Source organism: Durio zibethinus, chromosome 8 (genome assembly GCF_047325235.1).
Source record: "Durio zibethinus cultivar Kanyao isolate XHJ-2024 chromosome 8, ASM4732523v1, whole genome shotgun sequence".
Taxonomy (NCBI): domain Eukaryota; kingdom Viridiplantae; phylum Streptophyta; class Magnoliopsida; order Malvales; family Malvaceae; genus Durio; species Durio zibethinus.
In genome coordinates, this window is record NC_143169.1 from 26,157,086 (window position 1) to 26,167,526 (window position 10,441).

Genomic DNA, 10,441 nt, shown 5'->3' on the forward strand with positions numbered 1-10,441 from the left:
CCTCCAGGGTATGGAAGAGCTAGAAGAAATATTAATCGAGAGGCGAAGGAGATGGGATATGTCCTCGCAGAGTGAAGAGGCTCTTCAGCGAGATTCTCATATCTCAATGAATAAGCGAGTGGGGGTGGGGAGGGGTTAGAATTTGAGAGAAGAGAGAGATGGGTGTGGCCTTGAAAGCTCTAGCATTGAATTTGCCACCAACTCAGTGACAAAAACGGGGTGGGTATATTAAATTTAAAGTTTAGAGACAATGGGAAAGCTCACTGAAACAAAGCCTTGAGCTTTCACTTTGAATTTATGAGGTCGAAGGGGCTTGTTGGTATGGTTCCGGCGACATTTGAATTTCAAAAAAAGCGTTTTTGATTAAAGTCTTCGGTTGGCGAACTTAATTTTTAGGTCATTTTTATCTTAGCTGATATTCTACAAAACAATATCTCTGAGAGCCAGATTTTGCATTTAAAAGCCAATTGCAAGAAATTGTTTCTGCATCAAACTAATTTGTTTATAGTCAACATATAGCCCAAGGGAATGATGTGCCATGACACAATATTTGCAATTACTTGGGCAAACAAGAATAAAATGATCCTAAACGTTGGTATTTAGGAGGCTGTGGTCCAACGCTTGATCTTGATTGAGCATATACATTTAATGACCAAGAAACATGGACCAAGTTTTGACTAGATAGTACATTAATGGAGCAACTAAAATTTATTTTAGGGTTTTAGTTAGCTCAAGCTGCTCAGAAGTGTAACAGCAAATGCTTTCAACGGCCTAACCAAAGTATTTAATTTCGCCTATAATTAAATTAACATGTGGTTAACGTTACTCAGGCTTCAAGTCAGAGTCAAGTAGCCACCAATTACCAAGAAAGAATGGTCTGGAAATTAGTATTCATTGCCTTGTGACAAATAGGAAAAAATTGCTTGATTACCCAGGTTTGTGGAGCATATTTTATGGTTGTGTCGAGTTGTTTTCCCTTACAATAAAGGCACCCTGAGTGGGATTCGTAATATATCAAAACAGACACTGGCTCTTCCATTATCATGATCAGGCATAAAATAATAATAATTTCTAGTATCCCAATCTAACCTGCAAATGCCATTTTTTTGGTAATCATTTAATAAAGGAAGCAGACTTAAAAAGTTGAAGTGTATATATTTACATATATTCATAGATCGACTCATTCATATGAACATGGAAATTTTAGTGGCATTTCTCTTAAGGCATATAAAAAACATAGTCATTGATATGTTCATTTAAAGTATCCGAATTGAAATTTGTAAGATGATATATATATATACACACACACACACACACACAGAGGAAGAAAATCTTTGGCTGGCTATGTAAGTATAAACAAAAAGAAGAAAAGAGGAATCAAGGGCAAGGGCAAAAATAACTCAAGATTGAACCATGGGCCCTTAAAAGTTAATTATTGATATCAAGGAATGGACTCACCGAATCAGCGTAGTCATTAGGTTTGGATGTGCAGTGCACTCATCACCTTGTTACTGATAGAACCCATGTCCTTCAATGGTGAATATGCTTGAAGCATGTTGCCCAAATAAAAGCAGTGCCAGTTAAGAAAGAACAAAGATTGAAAACAAAGCCCTTCGGCAGAAATCCCAAGAGTCAAAGGAAGGGTCTTATCTACTGTACAAGTAATTGATCCACATCCACCCAAAGCCCAGCTTTATTCGAGTTACATCTATCTTTTTCATTCTTGAAGCAATTATAGAAGAGAAATGCTAGAGTGTATATATGACCAAATATGATCAGTTTGCGGGCCTTCATTGTAACAATACTATAACTAAGATGTAATGATTTGATGTATATATATGAAATGTCTGCGGGATCACAAAGCAGAAAAATATTGCAACAACTACCATTTTCCAATTGTATATGATGCATTGGCTTGGGTACCACCACTTACTGAATCCCATAATAGACAACAATAATTTTGCTAAATCATGTCTTGTTTGATGGTATATTTACCTACCAGACCACTAAAGTTTAGAATTATGCGAATCAAATTAGTGGGATTATTAGCTAATTAATTTTCAGGATCAGGAGTAGCAGTACTGTTGTACTTCTTTTTTCCCCATGCTGATGATAAATTAACTGAGAATTTCCATTTTTAAAACCATTGACAAATAGGAAATTAGTAAAGAAAAAAAAAAGCAAAAATGCAGTCAGAAATTTTCTAAGCTGTAGAAAGCAGAAGCAGCTGCAAGTAAAAGATAATAAGCCGAACACGCTTGTCATGGATTCCCAGGTCGACCTACCAGAAGGAAACCTGTATGTACCAAATCTGTCAGTACTCTCTCCCCATGAGCATTGATGTCTGCATCTCTCCCCCATCTTTTACAGCAAAAAAAGTACCCCACTTTAATGACTGTTTTCACGTGAAAACTCTGCAAATGTGCCATCCCTGCAACATAGTCCTATCGATCTTCTTCATCATCCTTGACCCCCTCCCCCCTAGGCCATATTCTCTTTGTTTTTTTTTTTTCTTTTCGTTTGTAGCAGGATCATTGGCACTCATAGCAATATCTACTTAAGGCAAAGGTAGGCTTGTATAAATTTCTCAGAGTTCTCTCCTTCTCTTTTTTTATTATAACCCTTATAATTCTTTTATTAGATATAGTTGAACTCAAGTTGCAGTACAAGTTATAACAACATTATCTATATGCTACTATAAATTAAAAAGTAGCTCTCAAATTGTATACAAAGAAGCAGAGAAACGAGTGAAGTCATCATTTTGGCGATGATGATCCATTGAATCAGAATACTGCTTTGCATTACCGATACTTGAAGATCACGGCACAAATTTATGGAGGAAGTTAATAGACAACCAGGAAAGCCAGGGAGAGAGCTTGAAAAAAAAATCAGAGATGGAATAGTCAATACTGGCCGTACTTCTGCCAACATAGTAGCATAATAACGCACCTCCTTAATATGTAAAACCTCGACCTTTGTTCCTTGGCCATGGATAAGCACCTTTTCTTCAAGTTTGACGTTTCCTCCTCCTCGCAACGCTCTTCTTCATCATCTCCTGTTGATGATGGTGCAGAGTGGCACTGACCCATGTTTGCAACTCGTGACCGCAATTAAAGACTTACAGGAGCAGAGGGCAGAGGGTGTCGATGAGTGAGATTACTTGCAGTAGACCGACCAGATGCCCTTAAATGGAGTTACCTAATGGACCAGTAACTCTGTTTTGTGGTCCTCGACTTCTCGGTATCTACAGGCTGTCTCCTTCCCTATACTTAATGCATGCTCTCTCTCCAAAATCTACTATCTTCCTTCTCTCGATGGAAACTGAAACTCTCTCTTGCACTTAATTGCATATACAATTCAAAGAGAGATATCAAAAGTAAATTAAGTAGAAACCCAAAAAAGTTGCGAATTCTGATTTTGATATAAGTATAATATTTGACACCCTATTATTGGCTCGGCTTGGTGCATGTGTGTAGTTGATAACTAAAGAAAATTACCTTCTAAATTTTAAATGTTCTTACATTGATAATTGGAGATGAGAAAGAAGAGTAAAACTTTCAATATTCTTTAGACCCTTGTGTATGCTTTTCAAGATTTAAATGGAAACCATATTTCATACGTATTTCTCAACTTTTTAACATCTAATTAAAAGGGTAACCTACCTCTCAAGCAAATTAGAAAGAACCAAAAAATGTAAGAGAGTATTAGCTAGCTATTTCAACTTAAAGTTTGTTCACATTCAAGATATTTTGACATAAACAAAGTCCAAACCAAAGACTTTTACTAATTATGGCTAAGACATTTTACCTACTATAACCACAAGTTCAACTCAAAGAAATACAAATGAAAAAGAATTATTTTTTGGTTTAGAAGAGAGAAAAAGTTATCAATATTGATATTTAAATTTCAAATCTAATCGATGTTATCTTTTAAATAATAATTATATAAATTAACTAAGTTAAATTCAAATTTAAAAGAGAGAATTAATTTTGAAAAATAAAAACAAATAACATCTATATATAGATATATATATATATATAGTAGACCATTTTCTTCACTATAATTTGTATCTATCATCACATCATTTAAATATATCATCCCTTCAATAAAGAAAATTTTGCATCTAAACCCCTCAAATTGCTTCACACATTACTTTTTTTAAATAAAAAAATACTTTTTTTTAAATATAAAAGAATAATCATAAAAACCATTTTCATCAATTACTTTTACCTTTATTTTACAAAATAAAAACATAAGTGCATAACAAATTCAAGTTTGCTGGTTAAATATTGTTAGCTATATTTTTTATTTTATTTTTCGACTTTTTTTTTTTTTTTTTACTTTGATACATATTTTCGCCTTTTATTTGTTTTCTCCAATTTAGAAAAAACGATTGAATTTTTGGTGATGTTTCGATGTATGAAATTCGCAGTGGATGATCAGGGATCAAATTTTGCAATGGCGAAAAGTTCCTTCAAGCTTGAACATCCTTTGGGTGAGTTTCATCGATCCCTCATTTTTATCTGTTCTTTTGTCTCTTTTTTGCCTTTTAAGAATTATTTTTGAGGCTTAGGCAGAATCTGCAATCTTGATGTGTATGGTTTCTTGGAGAAAAAAATATGCTTCCGGTTAAAGCTGTTCCAATTTTTGAAAAGAGCAACATGAAACATGAAAGTTGTCTCTGCTGCTCTCGTTCTCTGGTCTGATTAAGCTAATAAATTTTTCTTTATACTTCTCCTCCTGTTTTAAAACTTCTAAGTCTCAGAAAGGAGGCAAGCTGAAGCTTCTCACATCAAATTATCCCTTTCTGCCTAACATTTTCATCTTTGAGAAGAACACTCTCCCTCCTACTGGTGAGTGATAATATGTTAACTTCAAGCGTTATAACCTGTTACAATTTGTTGTTCTGTTTGTGAGGCTTATTTTTGCTTTTTAATTTGGTTGCAGCTGCCTTGATGTCTGCAATTTACGAGGAAAACAAGGATGAAGATGGGCTTCTTTATGACTTACAGTGTGGAGAACACATTTGGTTCCCCTTTACTTTTAGCATAATGCTATCAGTCTATGTAAAGAACCAAACGGAAAAGTGTAAATTCTCGGTGGTGCCACTTAAGTCAATGCTCTGTTCTTGACAATGACGGTTTCTAACTATCTGAACTTGGAATTTTATTTTCTATAAATTGAATGGCTAAAATTAACATTATCAGTGATTTTCAATTGTATTTTTATGGTTTTAGTTATGGCATTTTGATTCATTTAAGATTATATGCACGTAGATATTGGTACTTTGCCCATTAAGGCTAACAAATTTACTTAAACAGTATCAAATGCTCAAATTGGATCAATGGTTAGGGGGGTAAAAATGAAGCATGAGTGTCTTGATCATTGAATGATCGCAAAGAAAAGAATCGTGAGGTGAGGAGACAAACCAATAGTTGTTTGATATGACTCTTCTATCTCGCATGATTGTCATCCAGCCATTTTCATGGGTAGGGACTGGATGGGCAGCTCCATGTATCTACCCTGTAAGAAATTTTCTATTGCTTTTAGGTGCCATAAATTCGAGAATGTGGTTCCCTCTATAAATGAATGAGGAATACATCTAAGCCGTGCTAATTAAGCTATTCAAGTGCATATATTTTTATATTCATTTGGAGGTTTCTTTTTCTGGCATTTATTCCTGACCCATGTTATGTTCTTGGATACCCCAAGCTTGAATTTCTTGGCTCCCATCAGTGCCGCTGTTTTGGCTTTTATTAAAACCCATTTTTTCCTTTGGATTTCTTGTTCCCATTCTCTATCTTGGATGTAGCGTCCTCAACTTCCATGGCATCAACTCCTCCAGCACCCCATGGATCAGCCCAGCTTGGTGACTTACTCGCCATAGAATCTTTGTATCTTTTCAAAGTCAAAGCAAGGACACAAGTTTATGGAACCAATCCCAATGATCATAACCGTGTCTTAAATGCAACAAAGCAGAAAAATGGATTTTATCAGAAAATGTCAGCAATCATTTAAAGCTCCCTATCTTTAAGGCTATAAGCTAAACAAAAACATTGATTCAATCCCGGAAAATCATGCCATGTTTCGGATTCCATGCAAATGAACTAAGTTGTAACTTACTATATCTGCATTCGAGGTAGGCGAAGTGATTCAATCGACGCATGTTAGTTATAATGTTGGAGACATGCTGGTACATGTATTCTGTCCAGGTGAAGACTATTGTATCATACTAACAAGGCAACAACAGATTTATCCGGAAAATTTATACAAATTATGGGGCTTCAGTTTACAATTCTAGGTTTTCTCATCATTACTACAAATGAATGGTCTATCTTTACAGATACCTTCTATGTTTGTAAATAGGGGCGGCAAACAAATTTGACATGTGAGCAGGAATCGCACAACTTGCTGCAAACATATTTAACCAACCACTACACCCTTTCGGTCCCAAAGATTCACCGACACCCAACAAACCATGCTCCAATTGCTAATGATTGAGACAAGATTCTATGTATTGAATGTGCTTTCTATCCAAGAAATACAAGGAGAATTCATTAATCCTTTTAACTTTATCAATATGTCCTACAGTTTAGCAAAACAATGAACCCAAACGAATGTTTTTCAATACTTGGTCGGAATAAATGAATTATTGCCAATGACTCTTTTCCTAGGTGAAATAAATAGGGTGGGAATACCAGAAAGAAGTTCAAGGAATAGTGGATTAATTAGTAGAGACAAGCGACCTTGTTTAATTCACTCACGATTTCACCTCAAAATTCTCATCATCTCTTTAGCAACATGCTGCCAACAGTCACTGGCACTAATAATGTAGTGATGATTGCTTCCAAATAGTGGGATGGTGAAGTGTGATGTTGAGTCCTTTTAAGTGGTTGGGATTTAGTTAAGAGAGAGAATTAACCTACATTTATCATGTAAGTTCTGTAAAGTTGCCATTGGCCTGTTTCTAATTTCATGAATAGGCAGGTCATTGCATAGAGTAGACGTCATTCTGGATCAAATCTTTTAAATCATGAAATCTAAATTTGAAAAACTTTTTTTTTTATCATTTTGTTTAAACTTTAAAGATTCAAGAAAATCATAATAAGAATTACTACAATAAAACAAAATTGTGTGCAACAAAATATTTAGTCAACCACTTTAGCCTTTTCCGTCCAAAGTGTTGCCAAAGTTCTCAACAGCCAACAGCACCAATGATTTCCAGCAGGATTTTATATATACACTGTAAATTGCAAGTTGCAACCCAATCAAATTCTAACATGGCGCAAGTCAGTAAACCAATCTGTTTTTGAACACATTTCACTTTGATTTCCTGGTGGACTTGGATTTCTTCATTTTCCTGGACTTGTCATCAACACTGGTCCAAGTATATCCACTAGGAATAGCAAAAGGATCTGCTTGTTGTGCCATTGAAGAAGAACTACAATGCTGCTGCTGCTGCTTGCTCGCAGACACTGATTGACTATTGCTTCGCCTCAACCATGCCGTCGACGACCACGAGGAAGACGATGATGGTAAGGATGAATTATGCTTATCAGATTCTTGGTCCTCCTCTGTTTGGCCTCTTCCTCCATAAGAAAAATGTCTAGGACTTGACAGTGGAGTGTAGAAGTGCTCTGTTGATTGGAGTTCAACAAATTTTGTGAAGGTAATGATCACCCTCACTGTTGGGACGACTGGAATTGCAACCTGCCCCACCAAACAAGTAATCATGTTTTTAGCCGAAGTGCCATACCAATCAAAAACTGTTATAACCCACCTCGTTGTCTCTAACTACTCCCTATTTCAATACAATTACAATTCAAACGGTAAAGGACAGTTTAACGGTTGAACCACCCAAACACATTGATCCCACCTGATTCCCTGGACATCCATGATCATCACACGTCATCATCATTGGTTCGTCCACATAACGACGATGGATCATGTGACTCCGACCGATAATAAAATCAGGGCCCGACGAGGCAAGCCTTGTATGAGGAAAAAAGAAACCTCGGATGATGTGGGTCGGAATCACCGTTGGATCTAAAACAGACCAATGGGAGAAGCCACGTCAGCGAATCCAACCGAAGACGGAGTTCTCCCAAAAAAAAAAAGCTTCTCCACTAATCAGAGAAGAAGACAAAGCAAAGTGATGGTCACTTGCTTGCCTAAAGCATCAAAAGACCCAAAAAAGAGACACCCTCCTAAGGAGACATGCATCCACGTGGACCAACATTTTTAAGAAAAAAAAAAAAAAAGCAAAACAAAACAAACACTTCCTTCTTACCTTGACCGGAAATGTCCCCGGCGGGAATTTGGTAGTCAACAATTCTCGCAACCTTCGAACAGCTTTCACTTTATTAGCCAAAATGTCAAGTAACGGCAACAACTCTTCTATCTTTAATGGGAACTGTTCAGTTAACCAAACAGACGGCCGTAAACTTCTCACGTACTCTTTCTCCTTAGTTTGCGGAGGTGGCACCACCGTTGTAGTCGTCGCAAAAGTCGTCGATCTTCTAGGAGGCACAGCCGCCGCAGCTGAAGAAGGGAAAACATCCACACTCTTCCTCCCAACTGAAATCCACTCTCTCTCCTCTCTTACAAAGCTACTGTGCCTTCTCCTATCAGGCATAGCAAATTTCGGATTTTCACAAACCAAAAAACCATCATCGTCTTCGTCAAGCTCTAAAGGTAACACTTGTTCACTTCCCGCGACGTCGTTTTCGGAACTCGCAACCTTTCGTGATCTAAAGCTGAAGATCACGTTATGTATTTCGTAAACTTTAGCTTTCCATTCACCGACGCTCTCTGTTTTTTCTTGGCGTCTCCAGTTAGTTCTTCCTACGAGTTCCGCTCTGGTTACGTCCATTCCAGGTCGGTACACGCTCGTTTGGGAACAAAACCCTGCGATATCGGATTCACTCATCGGAGCTCTGGCATTTTCGAATGCGTCTGAGATTTTGCGAACGTCGCGGTTAAGGACTAGCAATGAGCCGCAAGGGATGTTATGGAGGTGATCGCCATCACCGAAAAAGAGAAAGCTTTGGTCGGTGCGTTGGATTTTTAAGCCGTCGAAGCCTGCTAATGAAGTATCGGCTCGGAGGTTACCGTCGCGTTTCCAGATCTTGTAGGTATCGGAAGGTGCAATTTTTCCGACAAATGGAATTACAGAGCTTTCGAAGTGGAAGGAGATTTCCATATAGAAGTCACGCATTCGGTGCAGGACGGCAATTAGGCGAGGTAAACGGCGGCGCCACTTGCACCAGGCGGAGCGGTGGTGGAGTTTTAGGAGAACCAGCGCAATGTCGGAGCTTCGGCGACAGAGAGCTTCCTGGAGTGGATTCCAGCCTGCAGCGTTCTGAAGCGACACGTCAGCGCCAGCAGCTGCGAGTGTTCTAGCAGCTGTGGCGTCGTTGAGGCGGACCGCGAGGTGGAGAGGAGTTTCACGGAAGGGTACGTCACGGCGATCAAGAACAGCGGAGATTTGATCTGCTACGCGCTCTTGACTCAGTGAGTCGCACTCGGAGTGGATCTGAGCAGGATCGGCTAGCTTTGGTAGAGTGGAAATCAGTCGAGTCAAAGTCGCATGATCACCCAAGACAACGGAGTAGTGGACAGGGCTGTGTTTGTACTCCTCCGGTTTGATAGCTGGAAACGGCATCGTCATGGACGCTGACGATGATCTGGACATTTTTCGTTTCAATTTTCAGTACTGTTTCTATTTGATTTCGCGAATTCTAGGGAGCCTGGTCTGAATTTTGAAAGTGAAGGAAAAACAAAATTGAACATGTAAAGGCTATTAGCATTGGGAGGGGTAAATTTGTCTTTTGGTAAAATTATTTTATGGAGCGGCGTGCAAAGAGGGAGAGGGACAAGATACACGCAATCTGGCGTGGCTTTTGTTGTTGATGCCCGAGTCTAATACAGGTCCAGTCTAAGACCAAACCCCACCACCATTCCTTTAACCTTCGGTTCATTGTTTGTCTTTTCCAGTTTCTTTTAATTTTTAAATAGATATAATTGTGTAGCTGCAGTGCATGGTACTGATGCTGTGCTCTGGTGACATCACGGGGTGTAGTTGGTCGGTCCCATTGATGTTTTACCAATCTAGCGGTTGTCTTCAATTCTTTTGAGCTACACTAATGAGATCACTGGGTCAGAGGATAGCCTTTTTACAACTCTTTTGATGCTAGTATTTTCTAAAATTTGACAGAATCTTTAATTTTTGCTCAGAATTTTGAATTCCCTCAGCTCAAACTCAATCATTTGGACAATAATTACTTTAAAACTCTTTGCCTGTTATTCTTAAAAGAGAGCGAGAAAGAGAGAGAGATTGACCAAATGTTAAAACCAGGGAAGCTTATTTGGTGAGAAATTATTGGTTTGGTTTTCCCACAACTAGAATATAAAAAGGAAATGGAACATGAGTGAGCAGTGG

General features: G+C 38.0%; 1 protein-coding gene across 1 annotated transcript; it reads right to left on the reverse strand.

Annotated features, from left to right (window-relative positions):
• Nucleotides 1-7,096: 7,096 nt before the first annotated feature.
• On the reverse strand, nt 7,097-9,924 carry LOC111278273 (uncharacterized). Its single transcript, XM_022864884.2, has 2 exons — nt 8,291-9,924; nt 7,097-7,710 (listed from the first exon to the last, which is right to left on the reverse strand). The coding sequence occupies exons 1-2, from the start codon at nt 9,692-9,694 to the stop codon at nt 7,321-7,323; spliced, it is 1,794 nt and encodes a 597-aa protein (XP_022720619.2). The 5' UTR covers nt 9,695-9,924; the 3' UTR covers nt 7,097-7,320.
• Between the last annotated feature and the right edge of the window lie 517 nt (nt 9,925-10,441).

Bases quoted from the DNA above. Each gene is read 5' to 3' on its own strand.
- LOC111278273 (XM_022864884.2), bottom strand. From the start codon at position 9,694: ATGTCCAGATCATCGTCAGCGTCCATGACGATGCCGTTTCCAGCTATC. The intron at 7,711-8,290 runs GTAAGAAGGAAG...TTGGTGGGGCAG, and splicing joins CGGGGACATTTCCGGTCAAG to GTTGCAATTCCAGTCGTCCC.